This window comes from Vulpes vulpes, chromosome 7 (genome assembly GCF_048418805.1).
Source record: "Vulpes vulpes isolate BD-2025 chromosome 7, VulVul3, whole genome shotgun sequence".
In the NCBI taxonomy this organism is placed as follows: domain Eukaryota; kingdom Metazoa; phylum Chordata; class Mammalia; order Carnivora; family Canidae; genus Vulpes; species Vulpes vulpes.
In genome coordinates, this window is record NC_132786.1 from 66,064,547 (window position 1) to 66,078,199 (window position 13,653).

The window sequence follows — 13,653 nt, forward strand, 5'->3', positions numbered from 1 at the left end:
AGGCCAGCAGACCCATCTGCTCCTGCCAGGGCCCCATACCCACTGGGGCCTCGGGCAGGAAGCAGCCCAGCTGCAGGGGATGTACCCAACACCTGATGGGGGGCAGCTGCTGCCAATCCCTGATGTGAAGATGGGGCACAGGAAGTCGGGCTGGCAGCCCAGAGCAGCAGGTGCTGCACAGCACGTGCGGCTGGTCAGGGATGGGCTGCCAGGAGTGGGGGTGCACATGTACAGCCCGTCCCCAAATCCCTGGCCCAAAGGGCAATCCACGGGCTCACAGACACCATAACCCAGCAGTTTTTTATTGGAGGCCACCCCAGCTCCCAGGAGATGGGGAGAGGCCAGGGTCTACCAGCCGTGGCAGCCTGAGCAGGAGAGGTGGGCAGCACCCCCACCAGGGAGGACACCACTGGCATTTCTTCTCAGGAGCAGCTGGTCCTCTGAGCCTTCTTGATTTCCTGCCACGGAGAGGAGGCGGGTTGGGGCCAGGGTCGGCTGACAGGCCACGTAGCCTCTACCAGCCCTCAGGCCTGTAAGCACAACAGGCCTGAGTGCCCCCTGAGAGCCCACCTCTGATAGCGCCTCCTCCAGGGCCCGATAAGCCTTCTCCAGATTGTCGTTGATGATGACCAGGTCAAACAGGCCCTGCTCCTTGCCTGTGGGGTGTGTATGGGGGGGAAGGACACAGGTTGGCATGGGCCCTCCTCCCCAGGGACTCCCGTGCTGCATGAGGAGCCTGGGGGGAGGGGGGACGCTGGCGCCCACACTCACTGCTCTCCATGTCCACCTGGGCGGCAGCCAGCCGCTTGGCCAGGCTCTCCTCTGTCTCTGTGTTGCGCTGGCGCAGCCGCTGCTCCTGAAACATGTGGGAGGGTCAGAGCCTCTGTGGTCACCTGCTGCTCCCGCTCCTGCCCTGGGGCTCCAGCCTCACCCCACCCCCACCAGGACATCCAGTGAGGGTGGCTGCACGAAGATGTAGATGGGCCGCAGGTCAGTCTTCTTAATGTTACGCACGCCTTGCAGGTCCACGTCTAGCACGCATATGCGGTTCATGGCCTGCACGGCCCGCACGGCTGCTTTGCTGCAGGAATAGACAGACAGGGATGGCTCAGGGGGCTTCCTGTGGTCTCGAGGAGCCTGAGCAGAACCATCGCTGCCCATACCCTGGGCGTGGACCTGGCCGGGGCGAGCATGGGAACCTACCCGGATCCCAGCACCTCCTCCAGCTCTCTGGAAGCACTTGTGTGCTGGGCCCTCTGTGGGGCTGAGGGCGCCTGTGGGCCAAGGCACAGGGTCCTGGCTGTCACCACACAGCCCAAGGCCCCAGGGACTCCCTCTGGGGGCCCACCAGCATTCCCAGCTGTGCCTAGGGTGCAGTGAGATGGGTCTTGCAGGGGCTCAGGGACAGGCTGCACATGGAGGCCTGCCCAGGCCTGCCTGTCTGACCCGGACGTGGCTCTGGGCCTGGAGCTCTAGGCATCCCAGACAGATGGGAGGTGCTAACAAAGACCCTACTGTGGGTTATGAGGAGGGAAGGGGAGCCCAGCACAGCCCATGCCCCTATGGGATCCAGATGCCTTGAGTCCCCGCTACACACGGGTCTGGAGGCGCCCTTGGCTTCCAGGGGCTTGGCCAGGTGGATGGAGGTGGCCTGGAGAGCCCCAGTGCTGTCCCACCCTGAGTGCTGGCGGGGTGGGTACTGACCCCAACTGCCCCAAAACCCAGAGAGCACCCCCTGCCTAGGTCCAGCCAAAGGGAGAGCCTCTGGGAGGGAGAGAACATTGGCAGTGGCCCACCTGGTCCCATACAGGTTCCCCGAGAACTCGGCGTGCTCGATGAAGTCGCCTGCAGCGATGTCCCGCTGCATCACCTCCCTGGTGACGAAGTAGTAATCTGCAGGGAAGGGTCCACTGAGCCACAGTGGCTGAGCCCCCAGGGCCCTCAGGGAAGGGACCCATCTGGCTCACAGGGGGGTTGCACTGGCCATCAAGCAGGGAGCATCCGTGCACACAGCATGTGGTTACACGCCCCTGCTCAGGGAGCCTGGAAACCATGGGCTCCCTGGGGGAGGCTCCTGGGGGCCGGGGGGCCAGTCAGCATGGGCAGGGGAGGTGGAAGGGACTTCCTGGGTCCTGCTACCACCACAGAGACCCTCGTGGTGCATGGAGAATGGCCCACAAGCCAAGAGAAGGGCCTGTGGAGATCTCCACAGGGCGTCGGGGCCCCCACCCCGTCTGGACACCAATGCCCCAAGTCCGCCTGCCTTGCAGGAGGACCCGAGGACCCAGCTCACCTTTGCCATTCTCTTCTCCAGGCCGCGGGTCCCTTGTGGTGTCTAGGAACGAGCACCCAGGATCCATATGGGCCCAGGGTCCCTATACTCCATCCATGGTCCTCCCCACAGGGCCTGGCTCAGCCTCCATGTGTGGGTGTACGGGGTCAGGATCAGGGTAGCAGTGCGGGAACCCTCCCCGTGGGTGGGTGTGGGAGCTCAGGGTCAGGGTCAGCAGTGCGGGGACCCCCCCTGTGGGTGGGTGTGGGGGCTCAGGGTCGGGGTCAGCAGTGCAGGGACTCTCCCTGTGGGTAGGTGTGAGGGGGTCAGGGTCAGGTCAGCAGGGGGCCCAGCCCCCCATCCCCCCTTCAGGCTCCCTGAGCCAGGGCCTCACGGGACACGCTGAAGCCAAAGATGCTGCCGTGCTCCTGCAGCAGTCTCTTGAGCAGGGTGCTCTTCCCTGCCCCTGACGGTCCACTCAGAACGACAGGCCTTGGTCCCGACATCCCTGCGGGTAAGGGGAGTGGTGTCAGCAAGGCTGGAGGGACACGCCCCCCCCGCCCCCCCGCATGCGGACATGTGAACAACCCCACGGCTGGGGCAGAGCTGCAGGCCCTGGACTTAGAGCCCACCTGTGGCTTCCCTCCCCATCCACAGAAGGTGCCCTGTGCCCCCAGCACCCTGCCCCACAGCCTCAGACCCATCTGTGGAACCCAAGGCCTGGTCTGAACAATTCCACCGGGCCCAGCCGGAGGGACCACAGCATCCTAACTGCTCTGATGTGGGGCCCCAGGAAGCTGGCAGGTGGACAGTTGCCCCCCACCCCCACCCCACACGGGAGGAGGGGAGCTCTGCACCCACCCGACCACCCCGGGCTGCAGCCTCCTCACAGCCTCCTCACAGCCTGGGCTCCCTGAAGAGCTGGCAGGGGTGGTAACCAGGCCCACGCCCCACCCTCCGGGCACTAATCCCTCCCAAGGCAGCTGGCCCCACCCCCCCAGGACAGAGGGAAGAGGCAGCTCCCCCCCCACCCAGGCACGAGGTGCCACATGTGAGGAGGGCCAGGCACAGCCTGCCATAGGGAGGCCGGGAGGGTGTGTGGGGAGCTGGCGCCGCCCCCTCCTGGCAGGTTCCTGTCCAGGGTCCCCAAGGGCAGGGCCAGATTCCCTGGGGCTGCCCAGTGTTCCGGCCGAGGGCTGCCACGGGGCCACCGGCTTTCCTAATCCTTGATGTAGGCCAACATGGTAATCTGGCTCAAGGCGGCTATTCTGAGACCACCCCGCCACACACACTGCCCCGAGAGGACACCACCCCAGGAGGATGGAGCAGGAGGGATCCCCTGCTGAGCACACATGAGCCGATTGAGGCCGCACATGTGAGCGTCACCTCCAGTGACACCTCACCTTACCAGGTGTCCTGCTCAACGACATGTTTTTCAACTTAGCCACAACCCCACTGGACTCCCCCTCTGTCCTGGAGTCCAGGCTCTCCTGTCCAAGGCCCAGGCTCAGTGCCTGGTGGGGTCACCCCAGCTCTGTGGGACTTCCCAGGTGCTAGGGATGGGGCGAGCCAAGTGGGGCTGCAGGCTGGGGTGTGGAGTGTGGAAAGAAGGCTTGGCTCTGTCCACCACGTGCCTGTCCCCGGCCTGCATGGTGCTGTGCCACTGCCCGCCCACCCCACCTTCCTGCCTGCAGGGCTGAGCAGGTCTCCCTGGGCCCTGCTGTCCAGATGGCAGTACAGGGGGACACCCGCCCAGTGGTGATCACAGCACCACTCCCTCAATCCAGCAGATGTGGCTGGGCACCTTGGGACCTGACTGGGAGCACCCACGTCCCGGGGCAGAAGAACATAAAGGGGCTCCCCACCAAGGATGGGAGGACGTGGCACCCCCATGCCCTGAGCACTGTGTAGCTCCTGCTCCCCAACCCACAGGCAGCTCTGGCTACTGCAGACAGCAAACCTACCAGGAAAGACACGTCTTCCATCAGGGCCCCACAGTGCACATGAAGTCCCAGCGCCTGCCGCCCTCACAGGTCATGCCACTCAGGTCTTACTGGCTCCTGACCTGACGCCGGGGCCCTCCGGCCTGTCCCAGGAGGCTGTGTGCCCCAGAGCCCTGCCAGTGCAGGTCACTCCCACCTGAGCAGGCTGCAGTGGAAGGTGTACTCAAGATCCACCAGGGCAAAGGCCGCCCCCCTCCCTTCCACAGCTGGGAGGCAATGGCGCGCCCTGCCGGCCTTCTCCCAGTATCCTCCTGCCTGGCCCCCCCACCCCCCACCCGCTGGCCCTCAAACCCAGGCTCCAGACCTCCTCCTGCCCTCCCTCAAGTGCAGAAACCCTGATACGGTGGGTAGGCACAGAAGCTTGGCCCTGCCAAGGGCACTGAGTGGGTCCTCACGTGGGGCCCACAGGGCCGAGTTCCCTCCCTGCTCCCAAGGCTGGCTCCACCCACCACAAGCACAGGCTCACCTGACCAAAACAGGGCAGCCTGGCCTGGCACCCAGGGCCACGTATGCACAGTGCTGAGCAAAGTCACCAGCATGGGATGGCACTACAGGCCCTGGCTGTGCTCCAGGGTGCCCTCTCATAGTGGACCTGGCCAAAACGGCTGGTCATGGCTGTCCCTGAGACAGGCCATGTGAGGACACATCCCAACTAAGCGACCTCATACAAGCCTGTCTTGAGAGGGGACGCTCAGAAAGCAGTAGACACCTTTTTTTCTCACTTGCTCTCCCCACTTCCTTGAAAGAAAGCCAGGCCCTCTGAAACTGTGGACGGCTCCAGGGCAGGGCTGGGGGGCCCCAGGCACCAGAGCTACAGAGCAGGAAGGAGCCCAGACCCTCAGAGGGGACACTCTGCCCTGAGCACTGAGCAAGCGCAGGCAGGGTGGGGGCAGAGGTGATGGCCCCCACACCTGTGCTCCCAGTAGGTCACCCTCACTGCTGCACATTTCCTCTGGACAGGGGGTTGACGGCTTCCACCCCCAATCCTATCACAGTGCTCCCTCTCTCAGCTACACCCGACACACTACAGAAAACAGACACAAGCTGCTTAGACTGAACTGTGCCCGCAAACAAACATGCGGCAGGTGATAACCCCCAAGACTGCTAATCCAGCCACAGGGCAAGGGCTCGGTGGGGTTCCCAGAACACGACCCTGGTCAGCACAAGCAGACAGCACCTCTGCAGGCACAGCAGGGACCTGGGCTGTGGGTGGCCCTGAGGAGCGCTGGAGTGCCACTCTTACCAGAAAAGGGCAGCACAGGGGTGTCCAGCTGTGGGTGCAAAGTCCGGAGACGGAAGCACCCCAGGCCCCCTTGTGGATGAAGCACAAAGCATGCCCAGTCAGGGTCCAGAAGATCTCAGGGTGACAGAACAGTCTGGGAAGGTCCACATTTGGGGACTCAGTAGAAAACCATGCCTGCCCCCCCCCCACTGGCCATTAACTCCTCCCCTTCCTCCTGGCGGGAAAGGACCAGTGACAGCTGGGAAGGCGGCAGGCCCCCGTCCTGCACCCCAGGCCAGCTCCAGGCCAGCTGAGCTCACCCCTCCCTCTGCTCCCAAAGCCCCGTGTAATCGCAGCAACCACCCGTACGCAGCAAGCCTGACTCCTGTCTGTGCTCCTGCGACAGGCTGAAAGACGCCCAGGAGCCAGACGCGCCGCAGGCTAGCCGAGGGGGCCGGAGGGGGCCGGGGGGGCCGGATCCGGAACGTGGAGGGGCGGAGCGGCCAGCGTCACCCGCGCACGCTCCGCAAGGCCGCCCGGCAGAGCGCGCGGGGCCCCGGACGCCCCGGCAGAGCGTACCCCGGCGTGGCCGCGTGCCCGAGGCGGCAGCAGGCCCGCCCCACTCCGGTCCAGCCTCCGTCCCCGAGTGCGGGAACACGCGGCGCTCAGGACAGGGCCGGCCACACCGAGCGGTCCGCATGCCCCCCGCTCTACCCCTGCGCTCGCTCCCGGCACGGGCCGCAGAGGCGGGAGCGCGGCGCCTGGCCGGAAGCGTCCCCCCCGACCCCCGGAACGGCCCTGCCGACCCTGGGAGCAGCTCCGGTTCTCGCCACGGCTCCCGCGCAGACCCGCGCGCTCCGGACGGCTTCGGAGCGCCGCCCGCCCGCCCCTCGCTCCGCCGCGTCCACGGGGGAACGCGCTAACCCGCTCGCGCACTCCGAGAGCCCCGGCGCCAGCCTCTCACCGTCCGCGGGGGCCCGGCCCAGGGCGGCCGCCGCCAGCCCGGCCAGCGGGCGTCGCAGCATGAGGGGGGGCGCCGCCGCCGCCGCCGCCGTCGCCGCCGCCCGCGGGGCTACGTCACAGCACCGCGCCAGCACGCCTCCGCCCGAAGGGCTAACGTCACAGCCCGGCGCCGGCCCCGCCCGCCCCTCAGGGTTGCGTCAGCACCGTGCGACGCCGCGAGGGCGGAGGACGTAGGCGAGGTGGCCCCGAGCTGGGGGACGGGGTCAGGTCGGTGCCGGGAAGGGCGCTCCCGACGGGTGGTCCGGGCCTCGCCGCCGGCGCTCGAGGGCGGCGGCGTCGGGAGCAGCCCGGCAGCCCGTCTTCCCGGGGCGCGGGGAGGGCTGCCCACACTCCCGGGGGGCCGAGGCACGCTCGCGGTCGCGGACACTGGCACGGACGCCCCGGGGCCCTGCGCGCGGGAGGAGCGGCCGTGCGTCCCCGCTGTCCCGGTCCGCACGCCGCTGTCCGCCGGGAATCGCCGCCGTCCCGCCGTCCCGCCGACCCCCCTCCCCGCCGCTGACCTCCCGTCCCGCTGATCCCCTCTCCGCGCTCAGGACCGCTTCCCGGCATCTGGCGCTCGGAGACCGTCCACAGCTTAGTCTAACAGCGAGTTGCGGGGGGGGGGGGGGGGCAGCCTGACAGGTCGCGGGGAGGACAGAGACCTGGAGGGGATGCCTCTGTGGGAGACAACATGTGTCCGAGCTCTCCCTGGGGTTAGGCGAAGGTTAATGAGGTGGGAAACCCTGTTTTATTCCCTCCCCAGGCCTCAGCTGCCACAGGGGCCCTCAGGAGGAATGGCCGCCAGGGGCAACCTGCTTGGGTAAGTGGGGACTTGGGGCCCCTTGGCCTGCTGTCTGGGTGCTAGAGGGGTGGTCAGCACCTTGCTCTGGAGCAGGCAGGGGGGTGTGGATGGCTACCCTGGCAGGGGTTGAGGGAGGCCGCAGGAAACACACCGTCACCGTGACTTTCCTGTTCAGATCTGCAGCCCAGCCTGGCTCTGGGTCCGTGGAGAGAGCCATGCCTGCCTGCTGTTCCCACTGAAACCACTTGGTCTCCCCGACAGGACAAGTGTGGCCTGAGGGTGGTTTTTATGAGGACAGAAGCAGAGCCAGTCTCTAGTTGGCTCTGTGGATATGGGGCGGAGGGGGCTCCTGACACCGCCATCAGGGTGAAAGGAGCCAAGGGACTCTGGCTGCTGCCTTCCTGCAGGGCATCTGCCCTAGGAGAGTTCCCCCTGTAGCCCTGTCTTGCTGATAGGACAGGGAGCATCCGCTGTGTTCTCAGCCCTGCAGAAGCCGCCTCCCCCCCCCCCCCCCCCCCGCCCCGGCCCCCGCAGTCCACCGGCCCAGGGTCCTCAGGGTGGCCATGTGCCCTCTCCCCAGTGCTGCTCCTGCCCTGCCAGCCTAACCACAGGCTTCTCTGGCGCTGGAGCTGGCCATCTGTCTCCTCTCTGCCGGTGTTTCTTTTGCCAAAATTTACTGAGTGCCCAGTTGGGGCTCTGGGACTTCAGAGCAAATAAGATGTGGTTCTTGCAGCTAGGGCTGTGGGGTCTAGTGGAGGATGCATAGGTACCATACCCTCAGGCCGAGGGGTGCTGGGAACGCCACCCAGGGCAGGTGCCTGTGCAGGGGCTGTACTGCTGCTCTGTGGAACCGGAGATCCTGAGAGCTGAGTGAAAGCCTGCAGAGCATGGGGACTCACCAGGAGCCAGAGAGGGGATGGTTTGGGCTTCGTCCATCAGTGGCTCTACCACTCACAGCCAGGGAGCCCTCTGAAGGCACTTGGTGGCGTCAGACACAGCACTGGGCAGCAGGGCTACTCCTGGAATGCCTGGCAGCTCCAGGGAGGTGTGGAATTGTACCCTGTCACAACCTGGGGTCGTGGGAGGGGGACGGGTGGGGGAGAGACAGCTTTGGGGTCCTGTAGCCCCTATAGGTGGCCCGCATGGGGCTTCCTCTTCTGGTTTCTTGGAGGCACACCCTGCTGTGTGCAGGGAGTCCAGCTGCCTGCTGCGTTCAGAAGCCAGGTGGACCCTAGGGGTGTTGGTTACAGGTGGGCGGCTTCCTCTGTTGGCAGTTCTGGAGGCTGCAAGTCTGAGGTCAGGGTCCAGGCAGGGTTAAGTTCTGCCAAAGCCTGCCTTCCTGGTCCTGAATGCTCTTCTAAGAGCAGCAGTCCCACTGTGGGGGGATGGGGGAGGCTCATGACCTTCTAGGGTTCCCTCGTCTGATGTCATCTCATGGAGGTAGAGCTGCAGTGTGTGAATTTGGGGGAGACACAAAGGTCCAGGCTATGGCACTAGGTCTCTGCTCCCCTGGAATCTTTCCTGCCTGATGCTGTGTGGTGACCCTGCTCTCAGCCCACTGGGGGCCTGGCTGCTGACCTCTGACGTCACTTGTCCAGAAGGTCCCTGCACTTGCCCCTGCAGCCTCTTCCACGGGGCAGGGGCTGCTCTGACCACACTCCAGTCTGGTATGCGTCACCGCATGCCCCCACAGGAGCTGGACAGCCTGAGCTGCATGGGCGCTTGGGTCCGAGCACCAGCCACTGACCAGAACGTGTGTTTGTAGCCTGCTGCGGCAGCAGGTACTGACGGGGGCTGCTCCAGTATGTCGCCTACACACATCCTCCTGGCAGGCTGACAGCAACAGGGCCTTGCTCACGCGTGTGCACCGACAAGCCTATGCACGCCTCTACCCTGTGCTCCTGGTCAAGCAGGATGGCTCCACCATCCACATCCGCTATCGGGAGCCACGACGAATACTCGAGGTATGCCTCCCTCCCCAGTGCTCCCTGGGGTGCAGCTGCTCCTCCAGGGGCTCGTGGGCTGTGCCCACAAGCAGCTTAAAGCGGGGAGTAGGGGGAGAAGCCATGATCTGGGATTGCTGGAGGTGGAGTGGTCACCCCATCTGTCAGACCAGACAGCAGCGGTGAGCTGCGTATGTAACGATGATCAATCTTGAGAAAACAATGTGTAAAGATGGAGAGCTCTGATGACAGAGAAAACCCAGCAGAACGTAAAAGCCCTAAATACAGAGTGGAGAATGAGGTGAAGTGGAAGCAGGGACAAGGTCCTAGGCCCTCGAAGTGAGCTTGTGCATGCCCTTCCCCACAGATGCCCGTGGACCTGGATGCCCTGTCCCCAGAGGAGAGGCGGGCACGGTTCCGGAAACGAGAGTCACAGGTCCAGAAGAAAAAGGAGGAGCCAGAGCTCTATGATGACTTCGACGTGGAGCGGTACAAGCAGTTTTGGATGAAAAAATGACCAGGCCTGGAAGTGTCCTTAAACCGTGTGTTCTCGAAGCTGCCTCCACCTGGCCTTTCCTTCCTGCACGCTCGAGTCTGTTGTGAGCTCTCTGCGACCCAGAGGGCTAGGTGGCTAAGGATTGGGTCAGGCTGTGGTGTTCAGACGAGGTCTGAAGGGAGTGCCCGTGTGGGAGGAGGAAGGAGAGGGCCCTGGAGCCCCTCACTCCCTGACCAGCTGCAGCCTTGGGGGCCAGGGGCCCTCAAGAAGAGAGTGGGAGGAGCAGGGTGTCAGGGATGCCGGTATGGGCTGTCAGTGGACTGGCCCACAAAGGGAGGTGCCTTCAGCTGGGCTTGTGGCCCCTGTGGCTCCAACAAACCTGTGGTCGGCTGCCATTCTTCTGCTCCAGCGGTGGGTTTCAGCCTGGCCAGGCTTCTGCAAGACCAAAAGGGCAAGCCCCAACATTTCCACTTGTCGCTGGCCTGGCCCAGGCCTGCCTCTTGCCCTGGCCTGGGCTGTCGGGACTCTTGGAAACCTGAGTGCCCACTGTAGGGCACTGATACAAAAGGTGGGGAAGGCGCCCATGTTCCATGGGAGGGGGCTGTGTCTGGGCTCCCGGGGAAGGGTGCTGCATTAAGCACCCACCTTTGGACTCCTAAGTCCCTGCTGGTCCACTGAGTTTCCTGGCCATGCGCAGGGTCCTGGGAACATCCAACGGCATCGTCTGCCCTTCCCTTGAAGTGGGGTCACAGCAACGATGCAGGGGTCAACAGCAGAGCAGAGGGTGAGCGGGGCAGGGACAAGTGGGACTTGTAGCCACAAGGCAGGGTGGGTGCTGGTGATGGAAATCACTAAGAGGGCCCCCCCAGGCAGGGGGTTCTGGCAGAAATCACCTACTGAGATTGCTGCTGGTGGGCCTGGCAAGACCTCCACTAACGCACGGGCACCTGCTTAGCTTCTGAAGGGGGCGGGAGGTGGCAGGCTCTTCCCCACAGTGGGTGACACGGTGAAGTGGACGGAGGGCCCAGGCCCGTCTGCAGCGCTCTGGTCAGTGGAGGTCCCATCTGCACCAGGTGTTCCTGTGTGTGGGCCCCCGACCCCCCCTCCGCAGGACCTCTCCGCCACCCACGTGGGGGGCCTCACACACTGTCCATGCTGCTGCTCCCCCGTGTCCAGGGCTCGGAGCTGATCCTGCTTTGCCCAGCACAGCCGCCCCCCGCGGCGCCAGAGGAGCCCGTGCATTGGCGCACCTGCGCCGTCCCGCCTGCCCTCCACGCTGGGGTCTCCAGGGGACAGCCCCGGGAGTTGCCGGCCTGTCACGCTCCCTCCGGAGCCGAGCCGCCCCCGGTGCCCGCTGCCGGCACTGCGGCCCCACCCGCTCGCCCATCTCCCGGCACAGCCCCAGGCCCGTCGCCCGCACAATGTGGCTCCCAACGCCGGCAGGATCCTCGGGACCCGCCTTGGCGCCGACGCCCGCTCGCTTCCCTGGCGGTGCGCCTAGCGCTGGCGGCGGGGCGGGGCGGGGCGGGGCGGGGCGGGGCGGCGGGGCCGGGGAGCAACGCGCAGGCGCCTGCGGCGCTGCCCGGGCATACGCGAGTGTGACGTCAAGGCGCGCGACGCGGCAGCGGGCCCGGCGCCGGCGCCGCCCGGGGCGGCCAGGCCGGGGTTTACGAAGGCAGGGGGCGGCGGACGGCCTGGCACCATGTTCGGCTCCAGCCGGGGCGGCGTGCGTGGTGGGCAGGACCAGTTCAGCTGGGAGGACGTGAAGACCGACAAACAGAGGGAGAACTACCTGGGTCGGTGCGGCGCCGGGCCCGGGGGTTGGGGGGGCGGGGGCGGGGAGGACGCCCGAGCTGCAGTGCGAGGTGCCGCAGGTGCGGGAAAGCGGGGTTGCGAGGTCCTCGGGCGTGGGAAGCCGGGGGCGGGGGTGCGGGGAAGGAGAGGGCGCGAGGTGCGGAAAGGGGGGCTGCGGGCGTGGGAAGGCGGGGAGCGGCGACCAGCGGGCCGAGCTGTCGCGCTGCGTCCCCGCAGGCAACTCGCTGATGGCCCCCGTGGGCCGCTGGCAGAAGGGCCGAGACCTCACTTGGTACGCCAAGGGCCGGGCGGACGGCGCGGGACTGAGCCGGGAGGAGGAGCTGGCGGCCGTGCGGCAGGCGGAGCAGGAGGCACTCATGGCGGCGCTGTGAGTGGGCCCCGTGGGGTCGGGGGAGCTCGGGGGGCCCGGGGGCGAGGCGGGGTCCAAGGGGCAAGGCCAGGGACTCCGGCCGCCGCCTGAAGCTCGCCCGCGGCCCCCACAGAGGCTACAAGAACGTGAGGAAGCAGCCCACTGGCCTGAGCAAGGAGGTGAGGGGCGCACGGGGGGCGGGGCGCCCGGAGTCTGCGCGAACCCCCGCCTGAGACCCGCTGCGCTCCGCACAGGACTTTGTGGAGGTCTGCAAGCGAGAAGGAGGGGACCATGAGGAGAAGGGAGTGGACCGGCTGCTGGGCCTAGGGAGCTCCAGGTGCGTGGCTGGGGGGTGGAAGGGGCCCTCCCCAGGTGCACGCACCGCCCCCCCGAGGGAGGCCTGGGCCTTCTCACCGTGGGGTCCTCGCCTGCCTTCCCGCAGCGGCTCTGCAGGCCGAGTGGCGCTGTCCCGGGAAGACAAGGAGGCCGCCAAGCTGGGGCTGTCGGTGTTCACGGTAAACCCCCCCTCTCTGCGGGCGGGCGCCAAAACTGGGACGCCCCCCCCCCACACAGCCCCCTAGAGTGCCTTCCTTCCTTGCTCCTTCCCTCCCCAGCACCACCGCGTGGAGAGCAGCCGCCCAGGGGCCTCCCCCGCCTCTGCTAGGAAGAAGCCTCGGTTTGAGGAGGAGAAGGTGCAGCCTGGGTAAGGGCTGCTCCCACCCCTTGGTCCCAGGCCCACCTGCTGGGCTCCCCCGAGGGGAAGGCAGGGTGCAGTCCCACCCCTGCTTTTCCTCCCTGGAAGCAGGGCGCCTTCCTACCTCTGCTGCTCCTGGCAGTTTCCTGCCACAACGGGAAGGACCGCTGTACCCACTAGCCACGGGGGGGTGGTCTGTGTGGACAGTGCACAGGGGACCCCACCCCACATCCCTGCAGCCTGGAGAGCCACAGGAAGAGCAGGAAAGAGAAGAAAAAGAAGAAGAAGAGGAAGAAGAAGCACAAGAAAGAGAAGAAGAAAGACAAGGCACACAGGAGCAGGGTGGCCTCTCCACTGTCTCCAGCTCCTGCGAGGTAGGTGTGCTCAGTCTTGGTGGGGCAGAGAGAAGGTCTGGGGAGCAGGGCAGCCTCCCCCTGACCGCATGTCCCCATATCCCCAGGCCAGGGCACCACCAGTGCGGCTCTGACTCTGAAGATTCCTTGCCCTCCTCCAAGAGGCGACGCAGCCACCACAGTGACTGAGGCCAGATCACAAGGGGCCCCCATGTCCAGCAGGGGACCTGCCCCGGGAGGACACACTTGCTTGGGAAGGCCCCGAGACACTTCTATTTTTCAACTCACTTTGTACTTAAATAAACTTATTTTAAGGGGAAAGTCTCTAATCCTTGAGGGAAGGTGGCTGTCATGTCCCAGTAAAGTTCCAGCAAGACCAGCCTGAGACCCTGCTGGGACGGCGGGGGGGCTCTCCCTGGATTACCAGGTCCAACCCCAGGGCACGGACGTGAACCTGGAGTCAGCAGTGTGCCCACCCCTGGGAGGTGAGCACCTAGTCATTAAACCCTCCTCTTACAGCCTGCCTGCAGGGAGGATGAAACCCAGGGTTCACTCATGATTGTGAAACTGGCATCTTTGTTTGACTTTAAGTCATCAAACTAAAAACGATTCTGTCTTCATAACCCTGACCCTGGTTTTTCAACCTGGTAATGGTGTAAACAATCTTGGGCGGGGGCCAGACTGGGCACCCCCAGCCAGAAG

General features: G+C 65.7%; 3 protein-coding genes across 17 annotated transcripts; 2 read left to right on the forward strand and 1 right to left on the reverse strand.

Moving 5' to 3' along the window:
- Nucleotides 1-281: 281 nt before the first annotated feature.
- On the reverse strand, nucleotides 282-6,597 carry GUK1 (guanylate kinase 1). Of its 12 annotated transcripts, XM_072763983.1 has the most exons (10): nucleotides 5,867-5,948; nucleotides 5,519-5,651; nucleotides 4,237-4,420; nucleotides 2,667-2,780; nucleotides 2,294-2,335; nucleotides 1,797-1,893; nucleotides 937-1,081; nucleotides 772-856; nucleotides 571-656; nucleotides 282-458 (listed from the first exon to the last, which is right to left on the reverse strand). In XM_072763983.1, the coding sequence occupies exons 4-10, from the start codon at nucleotides 2,776-2,778 to the stop codon at nucleotides 423-425; spliced, it is 603 nt and encodes a 200-aa protein (XP_072620084.1). In that variant the 5' UTR covers nucleotides 2,779-2,780; nucleotides 4,237-4,420; nucleotides 5,519-5,651; nucleotides 5,867-5,948; the 3' UTR covers nucleotides 282-422. The 12 variants fall into 12 exon arrangements, 11 of the variants coding, with proteins under 11 accessions (XP_072620084.1, XP_072620083.1, XP_072620085.1 ...); XM_072763982.1 differs by lacking the exon at nucleotides 5,867-5,948 and having other exon boundaries at nucleotides 5,519-5,676; XM_072763984.1 differs by lacking the exon at nucleotides 5,867-5,948 and having other exon boundaries at nucleotides 943-1,081; nucleotides 5,519-5,663.
- MRPL55 (mitochondrial ribosomal protein L55) lies at nucleotides 6,590-9,799 on the forward strand. Its single transcript, XM_025988698.2, has 4 exons — nucleotides 6,590-6,727; nucleotides 7,263-7,319; nucleotides 9,067-9,265; nucleotides 9,612-9,799. The coding sequence occupies exons 2-4, from the start codon at nucleotides 7,294-7,296 to the stop codon at nucleotides 9,759-9,761; spliced, it is 375 nt and encodes a 124-aa protein (XP_025844483.1). The 5' UTR covers nucleotides 6,590-6,727; nucleotides 7,263-7,293; the 3' UTR covers nucleotides 9,762-9,799.
- A 491-nt stretch (nucleotides 9,800-10,290) lies between these two features.
- Nucleotides 10,291-13,574, forward strand: C7H1orf35 (chromosome 7 C1orf35 homolog). 4 transcript variants are annotated; one of them, XM_025988707.2, is made up of 8 exons: nucleotides 10,291-11,540; nucleotides 11,772-11,922; nucleotides 12,038-12,083; nucleotides 12,159-12,241; nucleotides 12,347-12,419; nucleotides 12,519-12,607; nucleotides 12,838-12,972; nucleotides 13,059-13,272. In XM_025988707.2, the coding sequence occupies exons 2-8, from the start codon at nucleotides 11,783-11,785 to the stop codon at nucleotides 13,138-13,140; spliced, it is 648 nt and encodes a 215-aa protein (XP_025844492.1). In that variant the 5' UTR covers nucleotides 10,291-11,540; nucleotides 11,772-11,782; the 3' UTR covers nucleotides 13,141-13,272. The 4 variants fall into 4 exon arrangements, with proteins under 4 accessions (XP_025844492.1, XP_025844491.1, XP_025844490.1 ...); XM_025988706.2 differs by having other exon boundaries at nucleotides 10,291-11,536; XM_025988705.2 differs by lacking the exon at nucleotides 12,347-12,419 and having other exon boundaries at nucleotides 13,059-13,574.
- Nucleotides 13,575-13,653: the final 79 nt, after the last annotated feature.

Bases quoted from the DNA above. Each gene is read 5' to 3' on its own strand.
- MRPL55 (XM_025988698.2), top strand. From the start codon at position 7,294: ATGGCCGCCAGGGGCAACCTGCTTGG. The intron at 7,320-9,066 runs GTAAGTGGGGAC...GTGTGTTTGTAG, and splicing joins GCCAGGGGCAACCTGCTTGG to CCTGCTGCGGCAGCAGGTAC. The intron at 9,266-9,611 runs GTATGCCTCCCT...CCTTCCCCACAG, and splicing joins AGCCACGACGAATACTCGAG to ATGCCCGTGGACCTGGATGC.
- GUK1 (XM_072763978.1), bottom strand. From the start codon at position 6,522: ATGCTGCGACGCCCGCTGGCCGGGCTGGCGGCGGCCGCCCTGGGCCGG. The intron at 2,336-2,666 runs GTGAGGCCCTGG...GCTCGTTCCTAG, and splicing joins CTTTGGCTTCAGCGTGTCCC to ACACCACAAGGGACCCGCGG. The intron at 657-771 runs GTGAGTGTGGGC...CACACCCCACAG, and splicing joins CCAGGTGGACATGGAGAGCA to GCAAGGAGCAGGGCCTGTTT.
- C7H1orf35 (XM_025988704.2), top strand. From the start codon at position 11,443: ATGTTCGGCTCCAGCCGGGGCGGCGTGCGTGGTGGGCAGGACCAGTTC. The intron at 11,537-11,771 runs GTCGGTGCGGCG...GCGTCCCCGCAG, and splicing joins ACAGAGGGAGAACTACCTGG to GCAACTCGCTGATGGCCCCC. The intron at 12,242-12,518 runs GTGCGTGGCTGG...TTCCCTCCCCAG, and splicing joins CTGGGCCTAGGGAGCTCCAG to CACCACCGCGTGGAGAGCAG.